This window comes from Lissotriton helveticus, chromosome 3_1, assembly GCF_964261635.1.
Source record: "Lissotriton helveticus chromosome 3_1, aLisHel1.1, whole genome shotgun sequence".
Taxonomy (NCBI): domain Eukaryota; kingdom Metazoa; phylum Chordata; class Amphibia; order Caudata; family Salamandridae; genus Lissotriton; species Lissotriton helveticus.
Window position 1 is genome coordinate 544,859,999 of NC_136061.1, and position 16,298 is coordinate 544,876,296.

The following is a 16,298-nucleotide window of genomic DNA, read 5'->3' on the forward strand; positions in this document are numbered from 1 at the left end:
CTGCATACCGATTGGAGGAAGGAGTTGCACCTGGGACCTGAATAGGGCTGTGCCTTCCCTCCACAATGCTGACTCCACCTCCTGTGGTGCGTCTGATGTCCCTGGCCTACACTGTGAAAGGAAAGGAGTCTTGTCAACAAAGTACTCCAGGACTGGTTTTGACAAGGCAAAGACCTCTCTGCCTTCAGAGAACAAAGGGAAAATTAGTATAAATATTGAGACCCAGACCCAAGAACTTTGATCACTTCTGGGAATCAAGACGAACCTTTGCTGAGGAGAAGAACCAGGAAGCTGAAGGAGACTACCCATGTGCTGTGTGTTTGGGAGTTGGCCTGCAGTGGTTGCTTCATTGCCAAAGAAAGGAGAAAAGGGCCGAGTGTGCTTTTATCAACTTTACGAAGAATCTCCAAGGGCTTGAACTAGAGCCTGCCCCCTGCCTGAAGTCTCAGGGATACAAGACTCCACCAACCAATTCCCTCCGGAATTCCCTTACTGGGAATTAAATGGCTGCTCTTGTGCTGGGCCTTCTGAGAGACTGCGTGTTGCTGGGAGCACGACGCAACGACAAGTAGTGTGTTGCCGCCGCGGTCATGATCGCATCGCCGAAGCGCGGCACATCACCGGAAAAGCGGGACGCCGCCACAGAGGTCGCCGTCGCATCACCAGAGAAGCACGTCGCAGCTCCAAAGAACAGCAAGGCGCCGCACGGCCATCGGGCGTGCACGCATCGCACCAACGTTGTCGCATCGTAACCAAGACGCCATTTTGCCGCATTGCACCGGAGAAGAGTATCGCATCAAGGTGCCATCTCATCGCATCGTACCGGAGAGCAGTAAGAAACAGACGCTTCACCTCCTCACACAGTAAGGAAGCGAGAATCAACTCCCCTGCGCAGCAGTAAGGAACTGACGCATCCACTCCCCTGCGTGTAAGGAACCGACGCATCACCTTCCCTGCGACCCTTTTGTTTTCTTTGCGCTACGCATTCAAGGTACATTGAGAGTAAAGTGTTGCATTCACAACTTGCGAGAACTGAGCTATTTTATTACATTTTAACATCTATTTTTGAGTACAGTGTTGTGGATTTTTGTAGTTTGGTCTTGTGTCAAGTCTATATAAAAATACTTATAATATAACCTGTGTGGTGACCATTTGTGGTGTTGTCACTGTATTACTGTATGTGTTCAAAAATGCTTTACACACTGCCTCCGAGATAAGCCTGCCTGCTCGTGCAAAGCTACCAAGAGGGTGAGCAGGGGTTATTTTAGGAGTGTAGCCCCTTATCCGGACTAGACGCAAGGGTCCCTCAATTTGGTCAAAGGTACCTACCTCTGCCAACTAGAGACCCCCAAATCTAACAGTGACCATGTCAAAAAGGGGCATTTTCATAGATACACTTCAGATACTTTTAAGTTCAGAATGTTCATAGCACCAGCGTACTTCAACAAACTCCTTAAGACCTGTGGTGATGCGGCTTCAAGGACAGCATGGTTTATAGACTACAGGTACAGCTTTTTTGTCACAGAACGAAAAAAATACTTATGAACAATTAAGGAGCAGTGGTATACCCTCATGATTCGGGCTTAATGATCAATAAAGAAAAACTAGGTGTAGGCCCGAAAAAGAGTAAAGATTCCTTAGGGTTAACCATCAACATAGAGGATTATCCTTGACGTCCTGTCCCAGACAGTCTTGGATATTCAACAAGATAATACAGGCTACACAAAAATACAATCTGCTTGAAGTAGTAGGCTTGGGGTTATAGACCTTCTGGCAACTCATTGTGGCACGTTTCTGCCAGGTCTCCTGTATTAGAGGGCATTGCAAAAAAGGAATATCAAACCGTGACAGGCATTTTCTATGGAATCAAATGGTATATTCAGAGAAGTCATGATGGAATGCTAAAGGTGTTAAAACCTAAAAAGGCCTGGAACGGAGGACCCAAGGCCAGAGCAGGTTATGCTGGCATGGCAAAGTATGAACGGCAGCACTATTTTTTGTGTTTTTAAAACCCGAGCTATTTTGAGCTTTTACTGGTGGTTTCCAAATCAAGTGCCTTGCTAGGGACTCATTATTTGTGCTATATTACACTCTGGGTGTACAAAGTGTCAACCATAAGATACATAAACCATCCCAGATGAGTTGGATGTGGCATATGGACATCTTGCATTACTAACTAGATCACTACTGAGGTTAGCAATTTGAACACCAGTTATTTTGGGCAAAAAAAACATTCAGACCCCATACAGTAAGTGTTAATGCTGCCGATGAGGAGCTGGATCCATGCATCAAGGTATGGTTGCATCTCTCCTCAATGCTTTGTGCATGAATTCTTTACTTGGGGACCGGATGAGTGACAGATTGTCTCCTGGGCTGAGAAAATCCTGTGAAAGGAGCAAAGGGCTTCTTACTTGTGTGGACACCATAAGCATGGTTATTTCAGAACCTCCTTCAACTTTTCTTGAAAACTCCTCCCCTTTCCAACAGGCAGGTTTATCTTAGGTCAGGCGGTGTGTGAAAGAGGGTGGGGTTAGGGGTCTGAGAAAAGTTACCAGAAAAATGTCAAGATCTCCCTGCAGATGGAGAACACATGTCCATTGGTACCATTGCATCTAAGACATTCTAACCAGTGGTACTGGAGGATAAGTGGCAGTCAAATCATTTACACCCGATGGAAAATAAGTTTTAAATCTTAATTTGTTAAGCTTACTAAACTATATATAAAAAAAAAAATCCTGCTTCTCTTCCAGACTCTGATTTTTGTTAATAAGTAGAAATAAAAGGTTTGAATTCTATTACGGCATGCAGTCAACTCAAGTTATAAATGTTAAGTTTTAGATGTAAATGGAGCTTGGACTGAGACTTCATTTGAAGATTGTGTACTAAAGACCTGCGTTGGTGTGTTACCTGTCCTAGGATTCACAAACAAAAAGTATTATTAAAAATTGTCTACTTGATAAAGTGCTCCTAGGTCCATGGAGCTGCTAGCATTCAGATACAGGAGTAAATTCAATATAGGTCTTCATTACAGAGATAATTTACTGAGAATCAAGGTTCAAAGTTCTGGAGAAGAGGGTTAAATCGACTCCATAACCTTGATAAAGAGCACTGGGGTAGGAAAATTAACTCATCTGGCAGTCGATATTTTAAAACTAAAGCTGCTTTATTAACTTTAAAAATTATTTGCATCCATTATTAAAGAAAGTAGGGAAAAATATTTAATTTGGTGTCGGTTTAATTAATACATTAGATTTAATGATGGGACTAACCTACATGTATTATAACTATGCCATTTTGAGGGGGGGGGGGGGGGGGGGGGGAGGTGTTTATACATGTTTTATAACCAAAAAATAAAGTAAACAAGCATTTGCAATGCAATAGGTCTCGCATTAGGAATGTTTGAGCTATTGGTATTGTAAATGACACATTTTTTATTTATGTTTTGTTTTTGAAAATAGCGAAATTAATAGCTTAGTCATTTACAATGCCAATAGTTATAACTTTCGCAAATGTGACACCTATAGCATTTGTAATGCAATATGTGTTGTATTTACGTGACTTACATGTATTGATATTACAAATAAAAATGGCTTTTAATTTTTTTTCAATAATTAATACTTAAATAAAAGTTATTGTAATTTATAATAGCAATAGCTTAAAGTTTTGTAAATAACTTTTGTGAAGATTATGTTCAGTGTATTTTATTGTGACGAAAATCCAAGAACAGAAGTGAAATATTACCATCTTTTTGTTACATTTGTAATAAAGCTTGAAACATTGAGAGAACATATTTGAACCAGGTATTGTTGAATGGTTGCACAGATTGATGCTGTGGTGGCGCTGAGTGATGTTGTGATGGCGAACGAGTGATGCTGTGGCGTTCAGTGATGCTGTGGTAGTGCATATGATGTTGTGGTGCCCCTGAGTGATGCTGTGGTGGTGCAGAGTGATGCTGTATGCTATGCTATGTTTTGCTATCCTATGTTTTGTTTTGTTATGCTATGTTTTGCTATCCTATGCTTTGAATTGTTATGCTATGCTGTGTTTTGGTATGCTATGTTTTGTTTTGTTATGCTATGCTATGTTTTGCTATGCTATGTTTTGTTATGTTCTATTTTATTGTGCTATGCTTTGTTTTGCTATGCTATGTTTTGTTATGGTATGCTATGTTTTGCTATCCTATTATATGTTTTGTTTTGCTATGCTGTTTTGTTGTGTTCTGTCAAGCTATGCTATGTTTTGTTGTGTTTTGTTATGCTATGGGTTGTGTTATGCTATGTTTTGTTACGTTATGCTGTTTTGTTATGTTATGCTATGTTTAGTTTTGCTATCCTATGCTTTCTTTTGTTATGCTATGCTATGTTTTGTTATGCTATGTTTTGTTATGCTATGTTTTGTTATGCTATGTTTTGTTTTGTTATGCTATGTTTTGTTTTGTTATGCTATGCTTTGTTTTGTTATGCTATGCTATGTTTTGTTATGCTAGGCTATGTTGTGTTTTGTTATGCTATGCTATGTTTTGCTATGCTATGATTTGTTATGCTATGCTATGTTTTGCTATCCTATGCTTTTTTTGTTATGCTATGCTGTGTTTTGTTATGCTATGCTATGTTTTGCTATGCTATGCTTTGTTATGCTATGCTATGTTTTGCTATCCTATGCTTTTTTGTTATGCTATGCTATGCTGTGTTTTGTTATGCTCTGCTATGTTTTGTTATGCTATGTTTTGTTATGCTATGTTTTGTTATGCTATGTTTTGTTATGCTATGTTTTGTTATGCTATGTTTTGTTATCCTATGTTTTGTTATCCTATGTTTTGTTATCCTATGCTATGTTTTGTTGTGTTTTTATATGCTATGCTATGCTATGCTTTGTTGTGTGTTGCTATGCTGTTTTTTTGTTATGCTATGTTTTGTTTTGCTATCCTATGCTTTGTGTTGTTATGCTATGCTGTGTTTTTGTATGCTATGCTATGTTTTGTTATGCTATGCTATGTTTTGCTATGCTATGTTTTGCTATCCTATGCTTTTTTTGTTATGTTATGTTATGCTATGCTATGTTTTGTTATGCTAGGCTATGTTGTGTTTTGTTATGCTATGCTATGCTATGCTATGTTTTGTTATGCTATGCTGGTGAGGGTGTGCACGTGTGAGTGAGGGGGTGTGAGGGTGGGTGAGGGTGAGGGTGGGTGAGGGTGGGTGAGGGTGGGTGAGGGTGTGTGAGGGTGAGGGAGTGTGAGGGTGTGTGAGGGTGAGGGGGTGTGAGGGTGAGGGGGGTGTGGGTAAGGGGGTGTGAGGGTGAGGGGCTGTGAGGGTGAGGGGCTGTGAGGGTGAGGGGCGGTGAGGGGCTGTGAGGGTGTGTGAGGGTGAGGGGGTGTGAGGGAGAGGGTGTGAGGGTGAGTGAGGGGGTGTGAGGGTGAGTGAGGGGGTGTGAGGGTGAGGGAGTGTAAGGGTGAGTGAGGGTGTGTGAGGGTGACTGAGGGTGTGCGAGGGTGTGCGAGGGTGAGTGAGGGTGTGCGAGGGTGAGTGAGGGTGTGCGAGGGTGTGAGGGTGAGGGGGTGTGAGGGTGAGGGGGTGTGAGGGTGAGGGGGTGTGAGGGGGTGTGAAGGTGAGGGGGTGTGAAGGTGAGGGAGGGTGAGGGAGTGTGAGGGGGTGTGAGGGTGTGTGTGAGGGTGAGGGGTGTGAGGATGAGGGTGTGTGAGGGGGAGGGTGTGGGGTTGTGAGGGTGAGGGGGTGAGGGTGAAGATTGGGGGTTAGGAATGAGGGTGTGAGGGTGAGGGGGTGGATGAGGGTGAGGGAGGTTGAGGGTGATGGGGGTGAAGGTGACCGGGGTGAGGGGGTGTGAGGGTGAGAGGGGGTGGGGGGTGTGTGAGGGTGAGGGGGTGTGAGGGTGAGAAGGTGTGTGAGGGTGAGGTGTGTGAGGGTGAGGGTGAGGGGGTGTGAGGGTGAGGGGGTGTGAGGGTGAGGGTGTGAGAGGGGTGTGTGAGGGTGAGAGGGTGAGAGGGGTGAGAGGGTGGGTGAGAGGGGTGAGAGGGTGGGTGAGAGGGGTGAGAGGGTGAGAGGGTGGGTGAGGGTGGGTGAGGGGGTGTGAGGGTAAGGGTGAGGGGGTGTGAGGGTGAGAGAGTGAGGGGTTGTGAGGGTGAAGATAAGGGGGTGTGAGGGTGAGGATGAGGGGGTGTGAGGGTGAGGTGGGTGAGGGGGTGTGAGGGTGAGGGGGTGTGAGATCCCTGGCAGCGAATGTGCTGAACCAAGACTGGGTAAGAATGGCAGCATTGCTGGTTATATAAAGTCTATTCCCTGCCACCTTCAACGCTCCTGACCATGTCTTCTCTTTGCTACTGCACATGATCTTAATATGAATCAAAAAATATTTCCCAGGAACATAGTGTGACGCAAAGAACGTGTCACTAAGGTTCAATGTCGACTACAGTTTTTGATTCCTAAAATACCGATTTGCTGACCCACAACACATCATTGGTATTCCACGTACGGCGCAGTGAAGAGCTGGTGCCTGGTGAATGTTACCCACTATTACAATACGAAAGGATGGGTTATCCATGTTACACAGAACTTTACCTACGATACCTCTTAACATATTTTTCAGACGTCACGCTGAGGTATTGACCAGGAATGGAGGCTTTTAAAGGTCTTTTGCAGATGTTCGAAATTACATAACTTCCATTTGCACAAATGTAGCCTCTTTCCCAGGTTTGAGCAGTTACTAACATGTTCAACCGTGTGTATTCTTAAACGTGCTTTTAGTACACCTCTGAATTTCCTCAGCTGTAAAACTACCCATACTAATATTTTGTGCTTTTCACATTTATCATGGTCCAGATGAGTAAAAGTCCTATGGGGAACAATATCTTGACTGACTGTACTTAATAGACCACTGTGATGCGTCATATATGCAAAAACCCCAATAAAATCTGTTTGGAAAAAAATGGTGCGTGTCGGCACTGTTCATACGTCTACCGGGAAGCAAGTTGCAAGCACGTATACCTCAGTGTATCAGGCTGCTCCACCTTTTAATAGTGAAGCAAGTATGCGTTCCTAGTAAAATAATTTCCAACTTCAAAATGCGTGCGTCATTTTACAGCCAGTCAGCTAATGCGCGTGACGTGAATCGCTCTACATTGGAATGGAGGGCACCTTGCATGGATAACATGGGTCAGGTCAGTCGAGGCTGGCAGGGCAGCGCTGTCTGCGATACATGCTTTTTCATATCAACATCTTTAAAATGAGGCCTCCTTCAAATGTAGGTTATTTGTTCACTTTCCACAGTAAATCGCTGTAGCACTGGGTAGGGTGGAAAGAGATGCTGTTGATACACAAATAAATTATAAAACCAAGGGCAGACTAGCAAAGCCCGATATCACCACGGCCACCAGGGAAAGCAACACCATTCAACAACTAGGCCCCATAATGCACTGCGTGCACGCGAATTCTTACTTAATGTAGCCCACAACCCCTTCCCACCATGGAACCAGGTGTTTGTTCTTCACATATTCTTGAGTAAACCCTGTGTTTACTGTTACTGTACCCCACTGCAAGCAACGTACCTTTCTTGGATTGAGTGTTTCCGGTCCCTCTGCACGGGCGAGACACAGGAAGTCAGGCGGGACTGCCCGGGACTAATACAAATAGGAGCCCCCTGGGATCAGATGCAGGGCAGACCAGCAGGGGAAAACGAACCAAACAAGCAGTCCAATTTACACAAAGGCTCCAGACGCTGAGGCCGATCCCTCGCCAGGCCACGTAAAAACACTGGCAGAGGTAACGACAGACGTTCAGAAGGCCATACTGTTTTCACATTGGCTTCTGACTCCTTAAATTGCACAGAAATAGACCGGCATTTCATATCCTGCTCCAGTAATAACACGAGAAACCCTACACCGCCGGTAGGGCCAGCGTGACTGCAGAAGGCGCAGCGGACTCAGCATGTGCAGGGCCGCAGTGCAGGCTTGGCAGAACTCTACAGGAAGGAAGAACGGTTTGGTGCGGATCCAGCTCCTAGAAGGAATCATTGCTGGGAAGAGAGAGAAAGAGAAGACAAGGAAAGAACAAAGAAAAGGTACAGGGAACTCGAGAAGAAAAGGAGGGAAAAAGAATTAAATAAGGCGGAGAAATCAAGCAAAACAATGCGTTTAACACGGGAAGAGAAGCAAATTAAAAAGGAAGAGACAAATGAAGAAAACGCCCGGCCGGACAGCCAATTGCATCGCGGCCCGGCCGGAAGTCCCGCCTCCTCGAGCACCCGAGAAAGGAGAGGAAAAGTCTTCCCGCGGCTCCCGTGAGCTGCGGAGTGCCCCGGAGCCGCCTGCGCAGAGGAGTAGCTTTTGTCCCGCGGCCCCGGAGAAGAGCTTCAGAGCCGAGGAGTCACACCGGGAGCAAAGAGAAGTGCTGCGGAAAGAGCCCCGAGGAGCGGGAGCTCTCGTGTAGCCCCCGCCAGCAGAGCCCGGTGCCGGTGAGTGTTGTCAGGTGGGGGGGGAGAGCTGCGGCGGGGGGAGAGGGGGGAGAGCTGCGGCGGGGGAGGGGGGGGGGAGAGCTGCGGCGGGGGCGGGGGAGGGGGGGGGGGGGAGATGTCTCTGTATGTATGCGGCGGCCGGGGCCGCTTCTGTGTATGCGGCAGGGCGGGGGGAATGTCTCTGTATGTGTACGTGCGTGTGCACATTAGATGCAGGCAAAGCACGCTCACGAGGTCAAAAGGCACTCCACATGAACAAACAGACCCATTGACGCCTGCACTTTCAAAGTGAAACTGACTAAAGCAAGCGCCCGGCCCACGTTAAAAAACAAAACACACACGCATTAGATACAGTCAAGGCGCGCTCACGAGGTCTAATCTCCAGCAGAAGAAATTCGAAACAGTCTGCTGTCCACATTCCCCTTCATTCCCCAGAAAGCGGCAACATAAGTTGTCTCCCTAGACAGCAAAAGCTTCGCTTTTGCTTTCGTCTAGGCGAGACCTAAAAAAAAAATGATGGGACAAACCTTTCACCCAACCAGTTTAGCTGTTAAATGCATGGACCTGCAAGAATGAAAATCTACTCCTTGGCTAATATATAAAATAGGAGTTGCACAATAATGTGCATCTGCCTCTGGCCACATATAACTGCATTTGTGACTTTTACATGTGCTAAACAATAACATTTAAATTAAGGCGTCAAAAAATTACAACAAAAAAACACTTCAAGAACTTACCGATTCAACACCAGAGTGCTGAGTGCTTCACCATCAACATCTTCAGCAATAATGACCAGAGGCTTACGATGAGAATTAGCTATTTCGAGGGCAGGAACAATAGACTGGACACTGGAAATCTTCTTTTCGCTGAGCAAAACAAAGGCATCCTGGAACTCACATTTTTGACCTAAGAAGAGGTTACATTAAAGAGACGGTTTACACATTTTATTCTTTAAAAGTGCTTACAAAGTTTAGAAATATGATACAAGTCACCATTGTTTTTGTGAGGTGAAAGCACTAAAAAGGTGCTGAAAGCCTGAAGGTACTCAATATATAGTAGTTGACTGGCAGTTGAAAAATCGCTATTCATGGATAGCACAGGTGGTGCGTGGACATATATGTCAAGCAGACCAGAGATCTTTTTTTCATTGGGTAAGCAGCTTCAGTTTTTTTTTTTAAACAGCAAAAGCTAGTAGAATGAGGCCCACAAAAAAAAAAACATTCTGCAGTTCGTATATATTTATTTATTTTTATTTTGAAAGTTTTATATAGCGCGGACAAGATCTTTGCAGATATCAGAGCGCTTTACATAGAAGGGGTACATGAGGGAGCATAGTCAGACAGATAAATCAATAGATCAAACAGTACAAATAGGTGGCTGCAGAGCCAATCATGTGAGTAATAAGACAAATAATACAAATAAGCACAGGGGTCAAACATGTAGTACAGCTCTGTGCAGAGTATTCACAGAGTTCGAGATAATAGTTCAAGTGTATTTAGCCATGAGGATAGCTTTTACTTCATTTTTAAAGAGTGTAGTGGAAGAGATAAGCCTGGTTTCGGGAGGGAGTGAGTTCCAGATCCTAGGCGCCATTCCTGAGAAGGAGCGCTTATATGTTTTTTCCTTCCGGAATCTTCGAGGTTTCAGCAGAAGATGTTTGTTACTCCCTAGCACACGTTTAGTATTGTAAATGGTTGTTAAATACAAGTGTTTTCACAATTCAATTCATACAACATCAAAATAAATTTCTAAATCCTTTTGTTCAGGGTTTTGTCGTTGTTTATTGAAGGAGACGTCACAGCCGACACGTGTTTCGTCGTTCTGGGGAATGTAACCCCCGACTTTTTCAAGGCTGTTTAAAGAAAATGGTAATGTTGTAGCACATTACTGTAGAATACGACATTTGTTCAAGTTTCATAAACAACATTAAATACTTGTTAGGATAAGGCGGTGGTGCAAATCCATTTACTTCTTTATAAGCATATACACAGTACCCAAGGTACACAAGCCCCATATTTTCCCTCCGGGTAGACCAATCATATCTGGCATCGGGGGGCCAACTGAGAGGCTCTCAGAATATGTGGACGTGTTCCTAAAGCCATTAGTACAAAACCTTCCATCTTATATCAGGGACACGAAACATATCCTGGGGACCATGGCAGACCTGCCGTGGGATGAAAACATGACAATGGTCACATTAGACGTGGTCTCTTTATACACGTGCATTAAAAGAGACACGGGACTGACAGCTGTAAAACACATGCTCAGCAAAAGACCAGCTAGTGCATGGGCACATACCGAGATGATTTTAGAAATGATTGAGACCATTTTGGACAACAACATATTCCTTTTTAAGGAACAGTGGTACAGACAGAAGCAAGGAGTGGCGATGGGCTCCAGATTTTCGCCCTCGTATGCCAACCTAGTGATGGGAAGGTTTGAGGAGACGAGAATCTGGGGCCCACCAGCTTCAGAATGGAATAAGGACATATTATATTGGGGAAGATATATCGATGACTGTTTCATGATTTGGACAGGCACATCAGACAAATTACAGGGATTCCACACATATCTTAATACCAATGATCAAAATATCAGATTCACAATGGAATTCAGCAAAGTAAAATTACCATTCTTGGATGTGGAATTCTTTATTGAGAACAATACGATACAAAGCAGACTATTTAGAAAAAGCACAGCCTGCAATTCCCTGCTACATGCAACCAGTGCCCACCCGGAACACCAAAAAAAGGCAATCCCTTACGGGGAATTAGTCAGAACCCGCCGCAATTGCAGCACAGACGCAGAATTTGAAACACAAAAACAAGGAACAATCAAAAGATTCAGGAACAGAGGGTATAGTCGGAAGGTACTACAAAAAGCTGAAAGTAGAATAAACAAACTATCCAGAACAGACACACTAACAGAAAAGCCCAAACAGGTAAATAAACAAGAAACCGTGAGAATGGTGACATGTTACAATAACTGGGCTCATGTTTTACGTAGAAGTCTAAACAAACACTGGCACCTACTTAGCAAAGATACGATTTTAAAGAAACACATAACAGAAAGGCCAACACTAACATATAGAAAAGGCACAACACTGAGGAACATACTGAGCCCAAGTTACCCGGGAAAGAGAACCAAAAACTGCTGGCTGACAGACCCAGGGTTCTATGGCTGTGGAATGTGCGCAGCATGTAAATGGGCCTACAAAAAGATAAAGGGATTCAAAGGACCACTCAATGAAGAATACCGAATACTGACGACTATCAATTGTTGCAGCAAATTTGTGGTTTATGCCCTAGACTGCAAATGCGGCAAAAGATATGTAGGGAGCACTAAAAGAATGTTAAGAGACAGAATAAACGAACATATCAGGGCGGTTAAACAAGGTGATATGCGCTACCCAGTGGCAGCCCACATGTCAATATGCCCTGCACAAACATCGAGTCACTCATTCCAGTACTTTGGGATAGAACATGTACCCATCCATCCAAGAGGGGGTAATAGGGAATTAGCCCTGCGAAGAAGAGAGGCCATCTGGATAATGACTCTGAAAAGTATAGAACTGGGTCTTAACATTGACCAGGAGCTACATTATTTTTTAGGTACATGAACATAACATAACCATACATAATACCAGCGAAAACTAAAGAACCACTGAGGAAGGAAGTTGCATGGAATAAGGAATATATGAAGTGTGGATGAATTAGTACTAATGAAAAATATTGCATTTCTGTTAAGAAAATTCTGTGTTTAAGTAATAGAACATATATTGATGGTATATCTGTATCACTGAACATAATAAAAGGCCACTTAATGGCACAACAATTGTTCTGAGCCCATGCGAGATGGAGAATTCGATATCATTAGTGACTGGCCCAACACAAAACACAATGAGTAAGTGTGATAATCACAGCACACAAGCACGATGGGAAACACTGGAGGATGGGTCCACAACCACCAACAATTTGAAGCCCTCACATATGTATCACGGGGTATATCAAAAATGAGCCGAATATAAACTGAAGCAACCTAAAAATAATATAAAACGACTTTTACACCCGATTAAGTTGGGATAATTAGCTTCCCAATGAGAATAAAATAAAATATAATAACTAATTAATAGAGCTCGAATAGTGAGTTGGGATACACATATATATAACGGGATTTGCCTGAATAGGTGCATCCAGTAACTATAAAACGTAACCGTTCTTAATACAGAGGTAAAATATATCAATAACGCGATAATAACGGACTAATTCACAAACAGGTGTCGTTATGCACCGCTAAACAGACAGTCTAAAATGGCGGCCGGATTTGCAATCAAAATTAGGCTAGTGTGCGAGGCCAACAGGAAGTGACGCCGGTTAGCAACCGGGCTACACTTCCTCTGTAAATATATGGCGCCAGTCTTTTGAAACCAACGCTGCCTCTTACACGAAGCAGAAGGGACGAATCTTAATCCCGCGAAGAAAACGACTAAGAGGTAAGACGCGAGAATGCAGAGGTCGGTTAACAACCGAAGGAGTATAGATACACACGCGTCTATGCGGAACGGAGGGGGTAGTAACGTACATGTTTAAGATACGGGGGGACGGACATGAGGGGAGCACTTCAAAATAATCGGGCGTTTCAATATCACTCTCTAATAGGCACAGTGGGGGCAAGAAACGGGGAGCAATTCCAACAGGAATAAAGCCTTCAGAACTAGCGACCAATACGGGGACAGATAGGAGGGGAGCACTATATAATAATTAGACAAATCAATATCATTCTTTAATAGGCACAGTTGGCGCAATAAACGGGTGAACACTTCCCACAGCAGTAAAGCCTCCCACCCCGCCATATAACGTTAGAGCATCATTAAGAGCACGATACAGGGGAGCTATGAGGCTTGATAGTTATTTAATATACAATATATAATCGTTTATATAAACAGAGCTTTTTTATATACAAAAGACCCAATAAAAACGCATGGAAGGCTAGGCAGTTTAGTCTACTTACAGACATAGAGATTCTGTGTATACAGAAATGTCTAATAAGTGCAACCAAGTAACGTTTGACATTAATTACAGCTTGCAGAGAGTGAACCATTATTTGAAGTTCACATCAATGAAGCTTGAATAATAGGAACAACGACATCAACACCAGAACCCCATTGAGGGTTGGAAGTATCACCTCAATCTACGTAAGTAGAGTTATCAATTTATAAAAATATTACCTTTGTGTAAATAAGTGGTCCTAACCAGGACGACTTCAGACTTATACTTTGCTTCAATATTCCCTCTCACAGAACGAACTTCAACAACGGAGAATAGGTATCAAAGAGCATGGTTCTTAAATAAGCATGAACCCACGATAAATCACAGCGATAAGATTTTGCATGTCACCCCCAAAATAAATGATAATTACACCCTCACCGGTCTCTCCATTCCTCCCAATGGGCTCATACTTTAGATGATGTTAAGATACACCATACTGTCCACAAATCCTTAACAATACCAATAAGCAGGCACGAAATGTGGCAATCCTCTAGATTGAATATTAGCATGCTTATAAAGAAGTAAATGGATTTGCACCACCGCCTTATCCTAACAAGTATTTAATGTTGTTTATGAAACTTGAACAAATGTCGTATTCTACAGTAATGTGCTACAACATTACCATTTTCTTTAAACAGCCTTGAAAAAGTCGGGGGTTACATTCCCCAGAACGACGAAACACGTGTCGGCTGTGACGTCTCCTTCAATAAACAACAACAAAACCCTGAACAAAAGGATTTAGAAATTTATTTTGATGTTGTATGAATTGAATTGTGAAAACACTTGTATTTAACAACCATTTACAATACTAAACGTGTGCTAGGGAGTAACAAACCTTTGTGGCATCGCCTAACTAGAAGAGGGAAAGTGGTTCTCTTCTCCTTTTAGCACCGTTAACAATCATTGCTCAATTACTTATATATAAGAAAAGTGCACATCTCCCAGTGGCGCCTTTAACCTAGTACAAACTACCACTATTCTAGAAACCAAACGTTTTCAGCAGAAGATGGTTTGTGCCTCTAGTGTTTCTAGCTCCGCCAGAGATTGTCAGCTTCTGAGCGAGGTAGCCGGGTGAGTTTAGGTGTAACGCCTTGTGTGTCATGCAGGCGATTTTCAGATGTATTCTGGCTTCAAAAGGCAGCCAGTTCAGGGATTTCAAGTCAGGGGTAATATGGGAGTGCTTTTTTGACCCAGTGATGAGTCTCGCTGCAGTGTTTAGAGAAGCTCTTAGGGGTGCGGTTGTAGTTAGGGGGAGTCCGCAGAGGGCGGTGCTGCCGTATTCTATTCGAGGGATGACTAGTGCTTGTACTGCGGTTTGGAAGTCTTTGGCTGGGAGGAAGGGTTTAAGTTTCCTCAGAGTGTTGATCTGGAAGTTCGCTCCCTTTGTTGCCTTGCTGATATGTTGCTGCATGTTGAGATTGGTGTCGAGTGTTATGCCTAAAGATTTTGCTGAGTCCACGATAGTGGGTTGGACATTGAGTGCGGTTAGGTGTTTAAGCCAGATTTGGGTGGTGGAGATCTTCGCTGGAGGTGAGATCAGAAGGAACTCTGTTTTCAGGGCATTGAGTTTGAGATGATTATCTGCAAGCCAGGATTGGGTGCCTCTGATCGTTGAGTTCAGGAGCAAGATGTCTTTGGGGGATTGTAATTTGAGATAAAGTTGGGTGTCGTCGGCGTACATGTGAAAGTGTACATTGGATGCTTGTAGCAAGGTGGTGAGAGGTTCCATGACTAGGTTGAACAGAGTTGGGGATAGAGAGGATCCTTGGGGGACGCCTAGCGTTACAGGTATTGGCGAGGACATCAGGTTGTTGCTCTTGAATTTCTGCGACCTGTTGTGAAGAAAGGAAGTGAACCACTTGAGAACAGTTCCAGATAAACCCATTCTTGTGTTTAGTAGTTCTAGTAAATTCTCATGTTTAACGGTGTCGAATGCTGAAGAGATATCAAGAAGGATGAGGAGGCAGGTGTCGTTTTGGTCTAGCATTTGAAGTGCGTCAATTATGTGAGTCATAGCAGTTTCTGTACTGTGTCCTGCTCGGAAGCCTGACTGGTGAGGGTTGAGGAGATCAAATTGTTCAATGTGTTTAGTCAGTTGTAGTTGTGCGCATTTTTCCAGCAGTTTGGCGAGAGTGGGAATATTGGTAATGGGATGGTAATTGTTGAGATCAGAGGGGTCGGCTGTAGGTTTCTTTAGTAGAGGTGTGACTTGTCCAACTTTGAGGGAGTCAGGTATGCTTCCTTGTTGGAGAGAGCTGTTGATAATTTTGGTCCAGAGAGGGAGAAGCAAAGGGGTAAAGTCTTTTACTGCGGTAGCAGGAAGGGGGTCCGTGAGGTGATTGCCCAAGCACTGTACTAAAAGAACGGACTAGGACATTTGTACTTGTACTGACCAACGTAGTCACGTCTCCATCACGTAAGGTGCTCAGATTAAAACAGTGGGTCAAGGAAACCCGTCAAACAAATTACCGGATTACGATCACATTTCTATTAAATATAGAGGCATGTGTGGCGCACCTACATAGTAAAAAAGACAATTTGGATTTAGCTGCCGTTTTGTGTTCTTACAGTCAGATTTCTGCACCAGTAGGGAAATGGAAACTGTCGTTCCTAATAACATTGAAAGGTGTTAATGAGGGAGACGCAAAAGAACATCAAGGCAAGCCAGGGAACGGGTTCCCTCCATTTCTTGCAAAAATTAGAATGCTGTGTGGCCTTGGATGGTTTTCAATCTGAGAGGTCAGATTAGTATGAGGTTCCTCAAGGATCTTCTCAAGCCCTCTT

At 43.6% G+C, this 16,298-nt stretch overlaps 1 protein-coding gene across 2 annotated transcripts in view; it reads right to left on the reverse strand.

Annotated features, from left to right (window-relative positions):
• Positions 1-16,298, reverse strand: part of HSPD1 (heat shock protein family D (Hsp60) member 1) — a 171,373-nt gene that overhangs the window by 74,532 nt on the left and 80,543 nt on the right. For both annotated transcript variants that reach the window (XR_013608662.1, XM_078680438.1), the window contains exon 7: positions 9,204-9,372. Coding sequence is in view for 1 of the 2 variants with exons in the window: in XM_078680438.1 (XP_078536564.1) it covers positions 9,204-9,372 (169 nt within the window). In the remaining variant the exon portion in view is untranslated. The remainder of the gene's footprint in view (positions 1-9,203; positions 9,373-16,298) is intronic.